Genomic DNA, 20,772 nt, shown 5'->3' with positions numbered 1-20,772 from the left:
GGCAGCTATGTTAATTTTTCCTTGGGAACACATCAATTTCACTTATCATATTAGTAATTATTCTCATTCCTCAGGTGCAAAATGACAAAGCACAACAATTGGGCTTCTTTGCAGTTGGTTATTTACAGGTTAGTGTGGAAAGTTGCTGCTTTCTATATTCAACAAAGTAGCGGCTGTGTGGGGTGCTACCTTTTAGTTATCCTGCGCAATATATTTTGTTTCCACTTCAGTGAGAATTGGGCAACTGCACGTAATTAAGTAGCTTACTCATTGGCAGAGAAAATGGTGCAGCTCCTGCAATGGTTCTCTGCTTGTCTGATGACAATATTACTGTAACAAAATTCAAAGATGCTGAGGCCTGACAGCATGAACTGGCAGGTGCATTAACCAATAGAATTTCCAGCCCCTCATGCAATGACTTTTCATTCACCTGATTATATGAGCTCCTCTGCCAAAATAAAAAGTCAAACATCAAATATAAATGTGTGCATTTGCATACATAAAGATTCTTGCTCCTGTTTATCCATTTTATTTTTATTCAATCATGGGACATGGGCATCGCTGGCTGGCCAGCTCTTATTGCCCATCCCTAGTTGCCCTTGAGAAGGTGATGGTAGGCTGCTTTCTTGAATTGCTGCAGACCATGTGCTGTGGGCTGATAAAATATTAAGAGGGATTTGACTCTTCAGCTTTGTCTGTACAACTTATTGGAAAAACTTCAGTCAAACCTTTACTTTAATGTTCGACTTATCCAAAGTTATTTTTTAGATCAAACTCCACTTTAGCACAATTCCAAACATTCAGATTCAGATGCATGTGTTTTATCCTGCTCAGAATTCCACTTTCCCTCAATCCTTGCTGTCTTTATTGGCTCCTTACCATCAATAAATCAATTTTAAATCTATATCCTTCTTTCAAGTTTATCCATGCCATCAACTTTATCTCCTCTGGAACTTTCTCCAAACCTTTCCCAACATCCTCCACTTTCCTTGCTCTGATTTGCTTTGCTGTTGACTTCATTTCATCAGCATGGTGCAAGCATTGCTGAAATACTCTTACAGATACAATGTGCCACTCCTAAGTTTTTAACAGTTCAATTCCTAAAACTTAGCTCTGGAACCATGTTTTTGATTCTGCACTGCTATCAGTGGAACAGGATGTCATATTTAACTTCTTGCCTACTTGCTTGTTCATTCCAGCTCAAATCTAATAAGGGATAGAAATTAAATATATTTGAATGTAAGGGAATATATTTTTATACAAAATAAAGGCCAGTAATTATTAATTCCACAGAGAGTATTTTTCTCAATACTCCACAGAGTATTGAGAAAAATCAAGCAAATCAAAGATAGAAAATTAAGAATACAATGCTGATATGGTAGCATACTCATTGTTACTGGACTAGCAATCCAAAGGCCTCAAGTAAGAATCCAGTGAGTTCACATTCCACAACGGCAGCTGGGGGGATTTCAATTCAGTAAATTAAATAAATCTGAATTAAAAGCTAATATCAGCAACGGTGACTATGAAATTATTGTATTGTTGTAAAGTAAATCTGGTTCACTCATGACTTTTTGGAAGGAAATCTGCCACTCTTATCCAGTCTAGCCTATATCCAACTCCAAACCCACAGCTACACTATTAACTCTTCACTGCCCTCTTGTATTTACATTCCACTGTATCAAACTATTCCAAAATGTGTAATGAATAAAAATCAAACAGCTCACGTGACATTGTCTTATACAACAAAGGCATAAGCAGCTAATCTCCATTATTGCTGCCTTTGATCTTTTGTGGATCTGAACTTACAGATAACACTAGGGCAACACTGTTAGCAAACTTCATCTTCAATTGAGCATTACGCTCATTATTTACAAGATAGATTCTGCATGGGGCTCTACGTAGAGCTCTCCATCTCTCCATGCTGTCGGGGCTGAAGGTCATTTCAGAGGATATACAAGATGAACAGAAAAATCATCATCAAATTGGAGTTTGGCTGGTTGCTAGTAATATCACCTCCAAAGAAGATCTCTTGGAAGATAAAGATGAAGAACACCAGCATACTACTAGTCAAGAAGAAAGTCCAGCAACTGACAATGTGGACGATGTTAAGAACATTGTGACCCTATGTCACTGTATGATAGACCCTATATATTTACATATTTAATGTACATCTCTGACACCAGATTTTTGACTCAATAAATTCTATTTACATTATCCTATATCTCTCCCCAAAGTCTCTGCCTTCATCTTGGTGCACAGAAGTGAATGTTGTGGTGGTTTCACTAATCTCCCCATCCTTGTTCACATGTATATTGGAGGTTCTTCTTGTTCTCTCTGTACTCCGTAGAGTAGCTTGGGAATCTTCAGAGACTCTGTTCAGATTGTCTTAGTGGTCACGTGGATAGTTAGTCCACTCTACTGATGATCTTGTTGGTGTAATCTCAACCAGACAGGGTCTCAGACTTGTAGCATGCAATCTTCTTCCCATCAGAAGTTCTGACGGCACTAACCAATTCTGCACTGGTATGGAACAGGAGCTCAACAATGCTAATGAGATCATCATTTTTGCAATAAAGCTTTGACTGTTCCTACAAGCAAATGGTGAGACCAAGAGTGGAGTAAGTGGCTAATGTCGTACGAACAAATGCACAGTCTTCTGTAAATTTCTTGAACCCTTAATTTACAAACTGTGACCCACTGTCTGAAACGACAAGGTCTGGAATGCCATGTGTGGGGAAAAATATATTTTAGTGAACTGATAAATGCTTGAGGTTCTTTCATTCAGACTTTTAAGCTAAATCCAACTGGACTAATCGTCAACAACCATGAGGAATGTATTTCCCTTCATCTCAAAAAAAGTCAATTCCAAGACATTCCAGGGTCTGGATGGAAATGATGATGTCGTTGACAGCTAATGGAGCTTACAATCATGTCTTCCGGTCATTTTGAAATTCCTGGCCACCCAAACTGAATTTTGTGTCTAGCACAAAATTTTAAAACACTAGATATCACTGATATCTTCTTTGAAGGATTTCAGGTCTGTGAACTCTTGGTGTGACTAACTTCTCATTTTAGATTGATAAGTCATCCACAATACTGAGATGTCTGTGTCACCTGAAATACTGTTTCAGGACAAGATTGTTAGAAACAGATTCTTGCCATAAACTTTTGTCTTATTTTCAGATTTTAGCACATTTTGTACTTGCCGTATTTTATGCAGTCTCTGTGTGGTTGCTGGTAAGAACTAAGTCAGTCTAAGTATGCCTCTATCTCTTCAAGATTTATGTTCTCCTGTTCAGGCTTCCCAACAGAAATGTGTGACAATAGATCGTCGTTACTCGTCTTGTACATCTTTTTTGGTTCTTTCATCTGCGCTTCCAGGGAAATATTCTGTCTACTTTCCTCTAGGTTTTCCAATTGTCTCTTTTAAGGGTGGGTTGTTGATCTGTACCAGCTTTCAGACAAGTGAGCATTTTTGATTGGGCATCACATACAATGTTTCTGTGGTTTCTCTTTTGTTGTGCTGGAATTTAGCAACTGTCCTTCAACTTTCAACAGGACCTTGTAGTCTAAAAGTCAATGACTGGAGTATGTCTGGTTTAAGCTTTTTTCTGTGTAGATAGAATTGAAACTCCTGCTCCAATGTCTAACATGAAGTTTATGTCCGTTGACCATAATATCTGTACTCCAAATAATCGGAGTGTGTTTCTTTTACAATGCGATCTCAAATTAATTCATGTTTCAGAACTCCGTATTCATCTTTCAGGGTTCCATTTTCTCAATTCACAGCTAATTCATACTGCTCAGTTATAAAGGAATCCATATTACCTCCTAGTCTTTGAGTGGGCCTTCTGAATTTTGCTTGCTCTAGATGGTACCTTGTTAAAGGTTAACGTATCGAAGGTTTTGATTATTTCTTCACACGATGCCGTGTCTTCATTGATGTTTGGTCTGACCATTATTACTGGTTGCCTGCACGATTGTCTATGGTCCATGAGCCTTATACCAAACATCTGCAACACAACAGTCCTCCACCAGCCTGCCCCTGCCACACAGCCTTCGGGATATAACTATTAAAAACAAGGGAAAATTAGGATTAAGAAATGAAATTGGGATAAAAGAAAATAAACAGGGGAATTGGTATGGACAGCTACCTGAAGGGAGCTGATATGCGAGTTAGCACATCAGTGAGAAAAGCAAGTGTTCACCTATGTGACTAGATGAAAACAATGGATATAGAAGTGTTAATTCCAAAATGGAGAGATACATGCTAAAATCTGGATCCACAGGGTGGGTAATGTCAAAGGGAAAGAATGATGTATCCAAAGCACAATAACTGGAACAAGACAGTAGAACCATAGAACCCTATAGTGCAGAGAGGCCCTTTGGCCCATCGAGTCTGCACCGAACACAATCCCACCCAGGCCCCACCCCCATATCCCTACATACTATACCCACTAATCCCTCTAACCTACGCATCCCTGGGCACTAAGGGGCAATTTCTTAGCACAGCCAATCAACCTAACCTGCACATCTTTGGACTGTGGGAGGAAACCGGAGTACTTGGTGGAAATCCACGCAGACACAAGGAGGATGTGCAAACTCCACACAGACAGTGACCCAAGCCAGGAATCGAACCCAGGACCCTGGAGCTGTGAAGCAGCAGTGCTAACCACTGTGCTACCGTGCTGGAATTTAGCATCACAGCCACACCTACCTGCAGCAAATCGCCATAGAAAAATAATTATTGCAAAAACGGCAGCCAGTTAAGATCCAAAATTCAAACCAAAAAGATTTTGTCTTTGCTGAAACTTAAGACGATTTTCCTAAATGTGGGCAAATAACCCGTGCGTGGTAATTATCTGGTGGACTCATCTCAAAGTTATATTATATCGGATGTTATAACATTGGACACTGCCAGTGTAATTCAGCATTATGTTAATATATATTCTTTATTAACTGAACTCACACGACTTATCTATTCCTGTATGGTATGCATATCTTTCCTCATAATATACCAAATTGAAAATATATGCCACTAAGAACTCATGTTCCATCATACCCTTCTGGGTTTTGAGATACCCTACATTTAACATCAGCAGGGTTCTTAACAAACTGAAACTGAAGTCCTGGGCCATTATTCCAATCTATTCACAAGATGACTGTATGAGGCTCTACATAGAATTAGAGAATCCCACCATGCAGAAGGAAGCCATTTGTTCCATTGAACCTGTACTGACAACAACCCCACCCAGGCCGTATCCCAGTAACGCCATGCATTTATTTTGTTAATTCCCCTAACACTGGGGGTTAATTGGCCAATTAACCTAACCCACATATCTTTGGAGTGTGGAAGGAAACTGATGCACCCAGAGGAAACCCACAAGGATACAGGGAGAACATGCAACCTCCACACAGTCAGTCATTTGAGGCTGGAATCGAATCTGGGTCCCTGGTACTGTGAGGCAGCAGTGCTATCCACCGTGCTGTGCCACCTTTACCGCTTTATAGTATGCGGTCAACTCAAAGTCTTCCTCAATGCCACTTGGGTCCTAAAATTGGGAGTGTTGTCCCACAGACCAGTCTGGCTGTTGCTCACAATCAAACTTCCAGCCTCCCCAATGTCCTTGCACTGATCACCCTTCTTCAGATGAATCAGGATCTCCCATGCTGAATACAGCTAGAAGAAAGCCTCAGAGCAGTGAGGGCAGCAGAATATATGCTGGATGGGCTGCTTTGGTCTCCTCTGCATCCTCTCTGATTATATCCTTTCTGTAATCAGGTGATCAGAACTATTCAAGTTGTGGCCTAACTACTGTTTTAGCCTAAGCTTCTTGCTCTTGTATCCTATTCTAACTCAAGTAATAAATTAAAGGATATGTCTTCTTAACCACCTTATTGACCTGTCCTTCATTTCTTAAAACCCAGAACTGTGCTCTCTTTTCTTGAGCTTGCTAAATCCTCGCCAAAATAAAAACTCCTCCTGAATACACCAAGATTTCTGATCGCACCATCTTTTTCACACTAAATCTATCCCAGTTAATATTGGGTAGTTAAAATTCCGTAATAAGAAGAGTTTGAGTAGATGAGACTTACATTCTCGGAACTTAGGAGAGAGTTGATCTAATGGAAACATAAAATTCTGAGTTTGTAGGGTAGATACTAACAAAATAATTCCCTCGTTAGGGAATCTAGAATATGGGGGCCACAATGTCAGAATAAGGGGTCAGCTATTAAGGACGGCCATGAGGAGAAATTTCTTTACTCAAGAGTTGAGAACCTTGGGAATTTTTTACTCCAGAGAGCAGTGGATGCTTGATTATTCAGTACATTAAAGTTAGAGAGTGACAGATCTTTGGCTACCAAGGGCATTGAGAAAAATAAGGGTAGTGTGGATCTAAGGGGAAAAGGTGAAGCAAATATGAAAATGCTAAGTCAAACATTAAATGCTGACATGCAACTACAAAAAATGTTATTTGGGATTTACTGACTGTGATGGTGTGTGCGCTTTCCAATTGTCTAAATGAAGAATAGTTGATTGGGCTTTTGCTTCCACTCAAAGTAACCCATTCTTATTACTGCACTTCTCAGAGGTTTGCCTCTGGCTGTTTGGGGGATGATAGTACACCGTTATGTGACTGCCTCTCTTTTGATCCTAAACTCAATCCAAATGACCTCAATTAATGATCCTTCGAACATAGCACCCTCCTCACAGTTAAAGTTTATAAGCCACAAGTAGGCTTACATTAACATTGCAATGAAGTTACTGTGAAAATCCCCTAGTCACCACACTCCAGCATTTGTTTGGGCACACTGAGGAAGAATTTGGCATGGCCAATGCACCGAACTAGCACGTCTTTCAGAGTGTGGGAGGAAACCGGAGCACCCAGAGGAAACCCATGCAGACACGGGATAATGTGCAGACTCTGCACAGACAGTGACCCAAGCTGGGAGTTGAACTCTGGTCCCTGGCACTGAGGCAGCAGTGCTGGGCACTGTGTCACCCCTGTTGTAATTGCTTTGTAACCAAAGTTGCCACCCATCCCCTCCTTTTTTTTAAATCCCCATTGTGCCAGAAAACTGTGTAACGAAGAATGTTGAGCTATTATCACTGTCTCCTGTTAAGCCACGCTTCTGTCATAGCTATATCATTCTATCAAGCTTCTACCTGTCTCCTCAGCCTTCTGTGGCAACACCTTCCAAATCTGAAACCTCTAATGCAGTGAAGGACAAGGGCAGCAGACACCAAAAGTTCCAACTTCCCTTCCCCAGATCTCTCAGCATTCTGACTTGGATGTGTACTATTATTCTTTTATTGTTGAGTACAAAAGTCCTGGAGCTTCCTACTAATAGCATTGTACAAGCTCCCAAACACATGGTTCAAGAAGGTGACCCAGAACCCAGTTCATCAGACCACTTTCCTGGGATGGGCATTCTTTTTCCTACAAGAAGAGTTTGAGTAGATGAGACTTAGATTCTCGGAACTTAGGACAGAGGTGATCTAATGGAAACATAAAATTCTGAGTTTGTAGGGTCGTTACTAACAAAATAATTCCCTCGTTAGGGAATCTAGAATATGGGGGCCACAATGTCAGAATAAGGGGTCAGCTATTAAGGACTGCCATGAGGAGAAATTTCTTTACTCAAGAGTTGTGAACCTTGGGAATTTTTTACTCCAGAGAGCAGTGGATGCTTGATTATTCAGTACATTAAAGTTAGAGAGTGACAGATCTTTGGCTACCAAGGGCATTGAGAAAAATAAGGGTAGTGTGGATCTAAGGGGAAAAGGTGAAGCAAATATGAAAATGCCAAGTCAGACATTAAATGCTGACATGCAACTACAAAAAGTGTTATTTGGGATTTACTGACTTTGTGATGATGTGTGTGCTTTACAATTGTCTAAATGAAGAATAGTTGATTGAGCTTTTGCTTCCACTCAAAGTAACGCATTCTTATTACTGGCACAAAAATGTGCACTGGAACCCAACAAGGGGGTTATTTGGTTCTTCTGCTCATGTCAATTTAAAAACAAGTACTTCAAAAATAAGCATTAGCAACTATCTATGCAGAAACTCTTTTTATACTAACTCAGTGCATAACATGGATCAAATTTTATGCCACCCCAAATCTTTATGGGTTAATGAAACATCAACGGGAGAGTTTTCCATTTATTTTCCCACACTTACTGGTTTCCATTATTTATTATTGTGCAGTGGTGTCAGAGATTTATACTACCATTCAGTCTGTGCAGAAAGACTGCTGGCCCTGTTATCTCTGAAATTTCTCTTGCACGTTATCGTATCAAACACCTAATGGGAATAGATGTCTGAACTTTCAGAAATTATAATTGTGCATTAGCTTTATACCATTCCATCTCTTCATCTGGCTACAAGATATTCACGAAAGAGAAGAAAGGGTGAAGCAAGAAGCAGAATGGCAATGCTGATCAAAGATACTAGAAAGGATTTTGTACTCAAGGTCTCAAAGACAAATTATTTAGCATTAAAAGGCAACTGAAGAGCTATTAAATTGCTAAATGTATACTACAGGCCACATAGTAGTAAATGCCTGTATACTAGTGGGAACTAGTGGGAAGAAGGTTTGAGGAGCAGGTTTCAGTAAGATGCAAGAACAGAGTTATAATAATGAGATTCAATTATTATAGGAAAATAATGTTAAGGACAAAGAGGAGTGAAATTCCTGAAGTACATATGGCAGAATGTTATTTATCATTGTGTTTCCTGTCCAATGAAGAACTTGTTCTGAGGAATGAAGAAGTGGAACATGTTTGAATGGGTGAAAGGAAGGGCATTTAAATATTGAGTTGGAGTTGAAAAAGAAAAACAATAAATATTATGCTCAGAACTAGTACAGAACCAGTACAGAACCAAACTGAATATATGGGAGAACGTAACAAAGGAATTATAAGCAGGAGTACGTCATTCAGCCCCTCAAGCCTGAACCATCATTTCACTGAATCCTACAGTGTAGCAAGAGGCCATTCTGCCCATCAAGTCTGCACCAATACAATCCCACACAGGCTCTATCCCCATAACCCCATGCAGTTACCACAGCTAGCCCTCCCGCCAGATACTACGGGGCAATTTAGCAGGACTAAACTACCTAACCCACATATCTTTGGACTGTGGGAGGAAACTGAAGCATCCGGAGGAAACCCATGCAGACATGAGTAGAATGCGCAAACTCCACATAGACAGTGACCCAAGCCAGAACCGAACCTGGGAGCCTGGTGCTGTGAGGCAGCAGTGCCAACCACTGTCACCATGCTGCCCTATAATTTGATAAGATCATAGCTGATCTGATTGTGGCCCGACTTCCTGTCTTCCCAGTCAGTCAAGAGGAGAAAATAAGAAACACCGAAGACATGACGTCATGTCAATATGCTTTACGTCAGAGAATGGTTTTTAATCTACTAGTGGGAAATCTGTAAACAGATTTTTAAAAAACACATACTAACGTGATTTGAACTCCCAAGATAGCTAACCCTAATTTGTCTCGCAACACATTTTAATTCACTGGAGTCGAGTCAGTCCGTTTGCAAAACCCAAGGACAATCACTTCAGGGGAGTGTGAAGGATTCATCACCTCTCTCATCAGCAAAGCATCTACGGCAATCAGCAGAGGTATTCTATTGTTGGAGATGGTTCGTTAAGACAAATCACTTTGAGAATGCACCTAGCTTTCAGACATAAGCTAAGCAACTCACCTTTGGAATACATGAACAATGCCTTTTTTAAAAATCTCTCTGCAATTGGAAGGAGGTCACCTGACAGGCAAACCCTTTGTATGTTTTAGCCATATGTTTTTCAGCAGAATGGAGAACAAGCAACTTGCAGAGATGACCCAAGCAGATTCCCTCCGACTTCCCTTTCTGTCCAACACCTCGAGCCCCGTTTGCTGACTGTGTTCATCCAAGAATGCCTTGCAGCAGCTAGAGATTTCTTAGAAAAATCCCACTCAGCACTAGTCTCTCAAAAAACAGCAAACTCAAGTCATGTAGACCTTAAAACTGAAGCACAAGATTAAATTTACCTCAAAGCCAGCCGAGTTATCATACTACTGACTCTAATTTTTTTTATAGACTCAAGTTCAGACAACCTATTCTCCCTCACTCGATAATCTCACGCTATTATAGGAAGGATATTATTAAACTAGAAAGAGCGCAAAAAAGATTTACTAGGATGCTACTGGAACTTGATGGTTTGAGTTATAAGAGGCTGAATAGATTGGGACTTTTCTGTCTGGAACATAGGAGGCTGAGGGGGTGACCTCAGAGGTCTATTAAATAATGAGGGGCATAGACAAGGTAGATAGCTAATATCTTTTCGCAAAGGTAGAGAGGTTTAAAATTAGGAGGCATAGGTATAAGGTGAGAGGGGAGAGGTACAAAAGTATCAAGAGGGCTAATTTTTTCACAGAGGGTGGTGAGTGTCTGGAACAAGCTGCCAGAGGTAGTAGTAAAGGCGGGTACAATTTTATCTTTTAAAAAGCAGTTAGATAGTTACATGGGTATGATGGATATAGAGGGATATGGGAAAAATGCAGGCAATTGGGATTAGTTTAGGAAATTTTTTAAAAATTTGCATACGGCTGTTGGGCTGAAGGGCCTGTTCCACACTGTAAACTTCTATGATTCTATGATTTCTGTGTGAACTTTGATTGCATTCATTTGCACACTGGTGTATATGTTGTTATTTTAATTAGATTGGTTTAAATATAAATAAAGCAAACCCTTCTTTGTTAAACTCAAGACAACCTACCCTACAGGTTATTTTATGATCACAGTCCATAAATATTTAAATATTCACTGAATTGGCAAGTATATCCTTAAACAAAAAAGAACATGCTTTCTTCCTTTGACTGCAACAAAGGGGGCATTTCAACTCCTGGTTTTAAAATTAAAATCAGCAGCTAATAAAATAGAGAACTCAAATAAACACACAAATAACAAAAGGGCCACCTAGTGAAAGGTTGGGCAATCTAGAGACCAAAAACAAGATCTTCTCCTGGAAGCAGAAGGTATGGCTGAGGTTTTTATTGGGGTGAGGACTCTCCACTGGTCAGGAGCCATACCTAGCACAAAGGAAGATGTTGTAATGGTCAGAGGTCAATCATCTCAATCCGAGGACATCACTGCAGGAGCTCCTCATGGTAGTGTCCTCAGTCCAACCATCTTCAGCTGATTCATCAATGACCTTCCTTCATCATAAGGTCGGGGGGGGAGATGTTTGCTCATGATTGCACAGTGTTCAGTGCCACTCACAGCTCCTCAGATACTGAAGCAGTCAATGACCAAATGCAGCAAGGCTCGGACAATATCCAGGCTTGTGCTGACATCTGGCAAACAACATTTGCGTCACACAAATGTTATGAAATTATCAACTCCAACAAGAGAAGATTGAACCATTGATATTCAATGACGTCATCACTGAATTTCCCAATATCAACCACCTGGGATTTCCACGGACCAGAAACTGAACAGGATTAACCATATAATCTTGCAGCGAGTAACTAATCTACTGACTCGCCAAAACCTGCCCAGCATCCGCAGGGCACAAGTCAGGAGTGCAAAGGAATACTCTCAACTTGCCTGGATGAATGAAACTCCAACAACAAGAAGCTCACCACCATCCAGGACAAAGCAACTTCTTGATTGGCATTTGATCCACAACTATTCATTCGCTCCTGAACAGCAGTATGTGAATACCTACACACGGACTGCAATGATTCAAGCAGGCAGCTCACTACCACCAAGCATTTAGGGATGGCTACAAATGTTGCCTAGCCAGTGATGTCACCATCCCATAAATAAATTAGAAAAAGTAAATCAGTACGTTGCATCTCTACTCACAAAAAATGATGCTACCAATGTCGTAGTAAAGAGAGAGATAAGAGAGAAATCGGAAAGAATGCAAATAAAAATGAGGTACTTTATAAGATTGAGAGTTCTCAATTGTGCAGAAGTCACCTGGTCTGAATGGGATGCATCTTCAGTTGCCAAGGTATTTATGGGTTAAAACAGAGACTCTGGCCACATTTGTCTAACCTTGGAGGAACTGCCAGAAGACTGAAGTGTAAAACAAGAACAATAAACTTGGTAACTAAATGTAATCTGCCTACGATCAGTGATGTGGAATCTTTTGGAGGAAATAGTACACGACAAAATTAACTGTCCCTTGGAAAAAATATGGTTAATAAAAGAACTGCTAGAATGAACTGCTATGCAAGTCATATATGACTAACTTCATTGAATTAGTTTCTTCTTTCACAAGATGTGGGCATGACTGGATAGGCCAGCATTTGTTAACTATCCCTAATTGCCTTTGGGAAGATGGTGGCAAGAGACTTGGGATAAAGCGGGTCTTTTTTTCGTTGACAAGATGAAACTAGTGGGGTGGACAGGGTTTGGCTTTTTGGCCCCAACTATTTACATTCCATATTAATGATTTGGATGCAGGGATAATAAGTACCACAGCCAAGTTTGCAGACGCTATTAAAATGTCTGTAAGTTTTAAATTGCTTATTTCATTATCACAAATGGATGTGGATAGGTGAAGTGAATGGGCCAAATTTGACAGATGAAGTTTAACTTGGGTAAGTTTTGATGGGAAAAATACAAGACAAATTATCTAAATGGAGAGAAACTTCAGAGTACTTTAAGTGCGGAGGGATTGGGTCCTCATTCTTGAATCGTAGAAAGTATGAGGATACAGCAGGTACCCTAATACGAGCATTTATTGCTACACAGAATAAAGAAGTCGTGATGATGTGGAGGTACCGGTGTTGGACTAGGGTGGGCACAGTAAGAAGTCTCACAGCACCAGGTTAAAGTCCAATGGGTTTATTTTGAATCATGAGATTTCAGAGCGCTGATCCTTTATCAGGCGAGTGACTCACCTGATGAAGGAGCAGTGCTCTGAAAGCTCGTGATGCCAAATATACCTGTTGGACTACTGTACAAGTAGTGAAGTGTTGCTGCCACTGTACAAAGCGTTAGTGAGACTGCACTTGGAATATTGCACACAGTTTTGGTTCCCTTGTGGATGCATTGGAGACAGTTCAGAGGAGGTTCACTAGATTGATTCCAGAGATGAGAGGTTTATCTTACGAAGACGGATTGGGCATTTTAGGCCTATATTCCCTGTAGTTTAGAAGAATGGCAGAAAATCTGATCGAGGTGTACAAGATGATCAGATGGATTGACAAAGTAGAAATGGATAGGATATTTCCTCTCGTAGGGTATTCTAGAACAAGAGGTCATAGCTTTAGGATAAAGGGTGGCAGATTTAAAAGAGAGATAAGGGGAAATTCTCTCAAAGGGTCACAAATCTGTCAGACTCAATTCCCAAGAGCATGGTGGATGTTAGGACTTTGACTAAGGTCAAGAGTGTCGTAAGTATAAGATAACCACATATAAATCCAATGGGGAATTCAAGAAAAATTTCATCACTCAGAACGGTTAGACTGGAAAATGTCGAGAGAATATAGAGTTACGTTCCAGTGTTTCTAAAAATTCATTTTGAAGGTACAAGTGTCGTTAGTACGGTCAGAATTTATTGCTTACCTCAGTTGCCCTTGATAAGGCAGTCCTGAGATTCTTCTCCAGTCTCTACAATCTGTGTGCTGGAAAGGTTATCCAACAGTACTGTTAGGTTGGAAGTTCTAGGATCCATAGTATCATGCTGTATTATCAAACTCCTTCTGAAATGCCTAATCACAATGATAGGAAAGCTATAATTTGCTGTCTTTTATTAATAGTTAGCTCATAGTCCCATGTATGTATGTTTCTTTGGGATGGTCAAATAGTCACAGGATTAAAATGTGGCACTTGTCCAACAAACTAAATTTGCCTCAGCAAACAGAGAGAGAAACACCAAAGGATGGCTCCAAAATTTAGACTGATCTACTGTGCAGTTCCAAACATTGAACTACCAGAAATACAGGATGTTATGGAAAGATAATGAAAGAAATGTTCACAGAAGGAAATTACTGTGATATTGCACAAGCAACATATGATCAAAAACATTCTATATGTGGATGATCTTGCTCCGAAAGCACAAACAGCACCTTTCAATGACACTGAATACACCTTGAAGGGGGACATTAACATCACGCAGGAATATTTACTGAAACTCAGCTCAAGCTGAATCCTTGCCAAACAACAGTCAGTGCATTCCACCTTGCCAGCAGGAATGCTAAGTACATCTAGAAGCCACCTTGCACGGAAATAACGTGTAACATGACCTCACACTGACCCATCTCAGAATCAAATTCGACCACACTCTAGCACTCTATATAAAAATATATATTTTGTGGGATGTAGGTGTCACTGGCAAGGCCAGCATTTGTTGCCCATCACCAATCGAACATAAGAACATAAGAAATAGGAGCAGGAGTAGGCCATCTAGCCCTTCGAGCCTGCCCCGCCATTCAATAAGATCATGGCTGATCTGTCGTGTCTCAGTTCCACCTTCCCGCCCTCTCCCCATAACCCTTAATCACCTTGCCTATCAAAAACCTATCAACCCGCGTCTTAAATATATTTAGCGAGGCAGCCTCCACCACTTCAACGGGCAGAGAATTCCAGAGATTCGCCACCCTTTGAGTGAAGAAGTTCCTCCTCAACTCCGTTCTAAACCGCCCCCCCCTTTATCTTGAGGCTGTGCCCTCTAGTCCTGTCCTTTCTGAGCGGGAAGAGCCTCTCCACCTCTATCCTATCTATCCCATTCATCATCTTATATGTCTCAATGAGATCTCCCCTCATTCTTCTAAACTCTAACGAGTACAAGCCTAGTTTTGCCCTTGAACTGAATGGTTTGCTCGACTATTTCAGAGGGTAGTTAAAAGTCAGTCACGTTGCTGAGAGTGTGGAGTCACGTGTAGGCCAAACCAGATAAGGACAGATTTCCATATTATCATTATCCATTATTAGTGAACTAAATGGGTTTTTATAATAAATTGTTGATGATAAATTATGCTCATTACTGAGAGTAGCTATATATTCCAGATGTTTCATTAATCAATTTAGTGGGCAGTACGGTGGCACAGTGGTTAGCACTGTTGCCTCATAGTGCCAGGACCTGGGACCGATTCCTACCTTGGGTCACTGGTTAGGTGCACTGGCCATGCTGAATTCTTCTTCAGTGTATCCGAACAGGTGCCGGAGTGTGGCAACTAGGAGATTTTCACAGTAACATTACTACTGTGTTAATGTGAGCCTACTTGTGAGTAATAAATAAATTAACTAATTTTAATTTCTTAATTTGAATTCACAGCTTCCACATTGGGATTTGAACCCATGTTGCAGGATATTAGCTCAAGCTTCTGGATTACCAGTCGAATGACATTACCACTATGCCAGCGTCTACCCATGAATACCTGAAGACAAAAACCAGAATCAAATCGGCCCTGAAACTGCAAACCATGCTGGGAAGTTTGAGCTCTTTAGATATCTGCTATAGCCGCTGTGTGCTCTGTAGCTGAATGCAGTGTACCAGTATGAAGGTGCTGCTTGCATTGGCACAGTAAGATCCTTTATGGATAGATCATTGGCAGAATGCCACTCATGTAATGCCACAGCTTCTTCCTTCTGTGAGCATTTTTGGTCAGGAAGGCGAATGGGATGCTGGCCTTCATAGCGAGGGGGATTGAATATAAAAGTAGGGAGGTCTTGCTGCAGCTGTATAGGGCATTGGTGAGGCCGCAGCTGGAGTACTGTGTGCAGTTTTGGGCGCCGCACCTGCGCAAGGATATTTTGGCCTTGGAGGGAGTGCAGAGGAGGTTTACTAGGCTGATACCGGAGTTGAGGGGGTTGAGCTATGAGGAGAGGCTGAATAAACTAGGCTTGTACTCGTTAGAGTTTAGAAGAATGAGGGGAGATCTCATTGAGACGTATAAGATGATGAATGGGATGGATAGGATAGAGGTGGAAAGACTCTTCCCGCTCAAAAAAGACAGTAGGACTAGGGGGCACAGCCTCAAGATAAAGGGGGGGCGGTTCAGAACGGAGTTGAGGAGGAACTTCTTCACTCAAAGGGTGGTGAATCTCTGGAATTCTCTGCCCGTTGAAGTGGTGGAGGCTGCCTCGCTAAATATTTTTAAGAAGCGGGTTGATGGGTTTTTGATAAGAGAAGGGATTAAGGGTTATGGGGAGAGGGCGGGAAAGTGGAACTGAGCCACGACAGATCAGCCATGATCTTATTGAATGGCGGGGCAGGCTCGAAGGGCCAGATGGCCTACTTCTGCTCCTATTTCTTATGTTCTTATGTTCTTTCATTATCATTGCAGATATTTTTATATGATACTTCAATGTTTGGAACTGCAGAATGGGTCAGTTATTTTTTTTGAACTATTTTGTGATGTTACTCATTGTTTGTTGATGCCCAAGTGAACAAAGAAATTTGGTGTGTTATTAGAAACCTCAAATCAATGTTACCACCTGGGTTACCCTTGCTATCACTTCTGTCTATTTGCCACAATGCTGCAACTCTCCATTAGTCCAATAAACCTTGGAAACCAAATTTCTTGACATTTACCAGGACCTCAACAACGTCCTAGAATCAGCTTGGAATCACGCACTACCCATTTCAACCCAAATGTTTAATTTTCAACCATGTCACTCCAACCACATCAACCTGAATGAAGCTTGAAACTTTTAAGTCACACATCTCATGAAACATCCAATTCTCTGTGAAGTTATTAGGTAATCACAAAAAGCATAGGCACAAATGATGGCAGATGTGACACCTCATGAACAAAATGAAAAATTAAAACCTCTCTATGACTTCAGCCACCTAGAACAGGTCAGGGAAAATCACAACCAGGAAAGAAGCCATTCATTCCCCTCCTTCTGGTGCAATTCTCTAGCTTAACTACCTGAATGTAAAGTAACAGCTATGGCTCTCCATTAAAAACAGCTGCAAGTAATGTTAATGGGGTAAATTGATTATCTCTACTACTGAGCAAATTTGGCGCAAAAATAATAGCTTTTATAAAGCAAAAGTAGATCGATGTAGTTTTGACATATGGGCTTTCCAACTGATAGCAAAATAGTGTGAATTGTTGAGAACCCATCGATTTAAAACTAATGCAAATTCTCAGAAATTCCAGCAGGGTTTAAGCCAGCTGGGATGATTTTTCAGTAACTAATACATTTTAAGATGAAATCAGGCCAACTCCAAAAGCTACAATACAGATTAAATTGAATAGACCACTGACGAGCCTATGCACAATATGTTAATTGTCTACTATCCATAGCTTCCCCCCGCCAGCTCAAAAGGCCGTCCATGGTTTCTACAGCAATAAATCTGTTTGGTTTCTATGGCAATAACAAATCAAAGCACAGTTTTTGGTCATTGTCCAGGAAGCAAATCACCAAGTAGACAAACTATTCACACATATGATTCTATATCCTAACTGCCATACAAATGAAGTTTCCAAATTATCTATGCATCTGCAAGTACAGAAATCAAACAGAAAATGCATTTTTTAGACATGTCAAATAAGTGGTAGACCTGTAAATTTCATCATCTTAGTTTTTGTGTACATTTAGTAGAAAAGCAGCAGTAAGATGGTTAGAGGTGCTCCAGTTGCTCTGTGTGCAAATGTGTAATCTGGTGGTATTGTTATTCTTACAGTGGTGACTTTAGCTGGGACAAGTCGAGTTCATGTGTGAGTGTGCGTAAGTGCATGGTTGGCCAATTCTATTTTTAAAACTACTTTAGCTGCATTTCTGTGCAGCAGAAAAATGAAGGTTTATCTACGAAACAACTTCAGCACTCCAAGAACACTCACCAATAATCTCCCACAGGCAGTGTTCTGACACTGACAAGTGTCAACGATCACCACATCATCATAAAAATTTATTTATACTGATGTTATTGCCCTGATAATTTGGGCACAATCTTTCCAGCACGTGGATGCCACACTAAATTCTGATCTGTCCAAAATAAATGAATATGTCTGCAGGTGGAAACCGCAACCAAACCCAGCCAAGTCCATCATCTCTGCATTCCATCTTGAAAACATCCAGACACAACACCCTACATATCACCTCCTCCGGAGAAAAGGTGCGGCATGACCCAATTCTCACCCAATGTTGGGAGTGCCCCCTTGACCACTCTCTAACTTACCATCAAAAGCTCCGTAAGCCTGCGGCAAAGACCAAAACATGAGTGAACACATCCCTAAGTTCACCGGCATAAATTGGGGCACGTAAACCTTGTCGTCCGTACTGCTGTAGCTCTAGTCTTCACGTCTAAGTACTATGCAACTATATGGGCCTCACGTTGTCACACTGTACTGGGACACAAATTCACTCATTAATGAGGAGAATCAACTATGAGATCAACTCCAATTCAGTGATTACCAGTCCTCCAAAAATCACCCTTTCCTCTATTCAATATGATATAAGCTGTTTATCTGTGTTGTTGTAGTATTAGCAGCAAACTTGGGTGTCCCCATCCACCACATGGATCTCCTAAAGCCCTTCTGGACACAAATCAAACATCTCCAATTCCCTATGAAGGCTGGAAGAAAGCTTGGGCAGAAAACATCCTCTCAAATAACCACACATTGTCTCCAAACCAAAATCTCAATAACCAGTATTCTATTGAAGGTGGACAACCTTCATTAGAATACCAACTTGACACTCTTGATGTGGCCACCTGATGAGTAGAGTTGAAGCTACAGTCAGATCAGCCTGCATCTTATTAAATGGCAAGATAGGCTCCAGGGGCCGAACAGCACATTCTGTCCCCCAATTCATATGCTGATAATTATAAGTCACATCTCAAATCCTTGCCTGGCTGCAACCAATCCTGACCAAATCGTGGAAAACATCAGAAGTTCAAGGGTGAGATATTTGAGTTACATTTGCTCTTGAGTAGGTCTCTGAACTGATGAGGGAACTTTGCATTAAAACTGTGGTGAGAGATTCTGCTCCTAATTGACCATGTGAAAGATGACTAAGACGATCAAGTGAATGACTGAGAGGGTGGTCGGTGGGGCAAGAGGATGTGATTGGGGGAGTCGGGTTTTGAAGGCTAGTTGGGACAGTTTCGCTGTTGGGGGTGGGGAATTGTTGGATTGGGCTCCACTGTCATTGACCTCTATCAGAAATTGACATTGGGACAATATTAATATAAATATCTGATTAAGTATCACAAATGTAACCCAGGCCTCCTATGCTGCCGTCGGTCTCATCGATGTTCTTGTAGTACCCTGGGCAGTGCAAACCAGCCCACTGGAAGTTTAAATTTGCCAGGCAATTCCCTCACGTGTGGCTTAGAACTTCTGATTGGTCTCAATACACAACAGCACAAAATTTTCAACATTCACTGCTATTGGCATCAGAAGATCTGGCCTATATTATTTGAAATAACTGTTCATTCCAGGTTGATTTATTATTCTGTTAATGTCAGCCATAATTTGCACAACGTATATAAATTAACAAAGACTGACCTCAGCTTATGATACCCAACGAGAAAAGCAAAAGGTATCAGATGGAATAAAAAATACATTTAGATCAACCAAAAAACCCAGCGCTTTTGTTTCTGCCTGAAACTTACAGCATTTAGAATGCTATAATTGGTAACTTTTAAAATTGACATTAAATGCAAATAAGTAACGGTAACTGCTCTGTAGCCAAAAAAAGGTTGAGGAAGGCATGTAGAATCTGGGTTTTATAAATAAGGACAGAGTACAAAAAATAAAGTTATGATGCACCTCTATAAAATACTGGTTTGGCCTTAATGAAGTACTATGTAAATTGTGGGCATTAAATTTTTGGAAGGCAGTGAAAAAGACAAAAGCAGATCTGCAGGGTTAAGAACCAGAAGACACAGATTTAAGGTGACTAGCGAATGAACCAAACGCAACATGTAAAAGTCTTCTTTTTTAAGTTTTACACAGTGGGAGGTTAGGATCTGGATCTCTGCTTCAATCTGATGGAAGCAGATTCAATTTGCACTTCGAAAAGGAAATTGGATAAGCATCTGTGTGAACAGGAAAATATTGGCAGTTCTAAAGGGAAAAGACAATGGAATGGAACTTGTCAAATTCTTTTTGCAGACAGCCAGCATGGACTTGATCAGCTAAATGGCTATCTGCTATGACCTATATGATCCTATAAGCAACTGCCTGTTTTAAACATGAAATATTTTAAATAATGTAGACTAGACTAATGCCAGAAGTTTACTTTAAAAGTAAAACAAATGCACCCTTATAAATCCTTCAGAGGAACAAACATGACTGAACAAAACTAGAGTCGATTAGGTTACAGCTTACCATTGCAGCTCTTCATCTTGACATGTTCTGGCAGGTCATCTTTTGCTACTGCCTCACCACAGCGATGACATTTCCCAAAACTGTCTTTCTTGTCGCACTCGGTCAGTCTGTGCTCTGTAAGGGTGGCTATTTCTACTACCTAGATAGAAGTAGTACAGATATGGAACTGTGGTTAGAAACAAAAGACTCTATGCTGTATCACTGCCATTTGTAAACGAGTATTACTCATGGTGTTTCCAGTTTGTAACAAAGGGTGGTAAAAAGCTCTTGCTGTAGGTTGAAAAGTATCAATTTTGTTTAATAATGAAGTGTAGATTCAACAGGTTTCAAATTAAACATTCATTTCTGAAAGTGTGAAGTGCACAAATATCAAATTCAACATCCACATCAAGAGAGATAACTCGGCCATTATGTTGCAATTTTTAATCAGCAAAAGAAAGTAGTAGGTGCTACACTGAACTA

General features: G+C 40.5%; 1 protein-coding gene and 1 non-coding gene across 7 annotated transcripts in view; both read right to left on the bottom strand.

The window, feature by feature from the left end:
* Window positions 1-20,772, bottom strand: part of cep104 (centrosomal protein 104) — a 233,140-nt gene that overhangs the window by 68,928 nt on the left and 143,440 nt on the right. For 5 of the 6 annotated variants that reach the window (XR_013889685.1, XR_013889686.1, XM_080215502.1 and 2 more), the window contains one exon: window positions 20,311-20,449. Coding sequence is in view for 3 of the 6 variants with exons in the window: in XM_080215502.1 (XP_080071628.1) it covers window positions 20,311-20,449 (139 nt within the window). In the remaining 3 variants the exon portion in view is untranslated. Of the gene's footprint in view, window positions 1-20,310; window positions 20,450-20,772 lie in introns of those variants that run through there. The other variant, XM_080215505.1, reaches the window with a different exon arrangement.
* Window positions 8,217-8,341, bottom strand: LOC145360356 (small nucleolar RNA U109). Its single transcript, XR_013889710.1, has one exon. It is a non-coding gene; the product is annotated as a small nucleolar RNA U109 (small nucleolar RNA).

This window comes from Carcharhinus amblyrhynchos, chromosome 30 (assembly GCF_965287045.1).
Source record: "Carcharhinus amblyrhynchos chromosome 30, sCarAmb.v2.hapA, whole genome shotgun sequence".
NCBI lineage: Eukaryota > Metazoa > Chordata > Chondrichthyes > Carcharhiniformes > Carcharhinidae > Carcharhinus > Carcharhinus amblyrhynchos.
The sequence above is the reverse complement of the archived record's forward strand: the minus strand, read 5'-3'. Positions and strand labels throughout refer to the sequence as shown.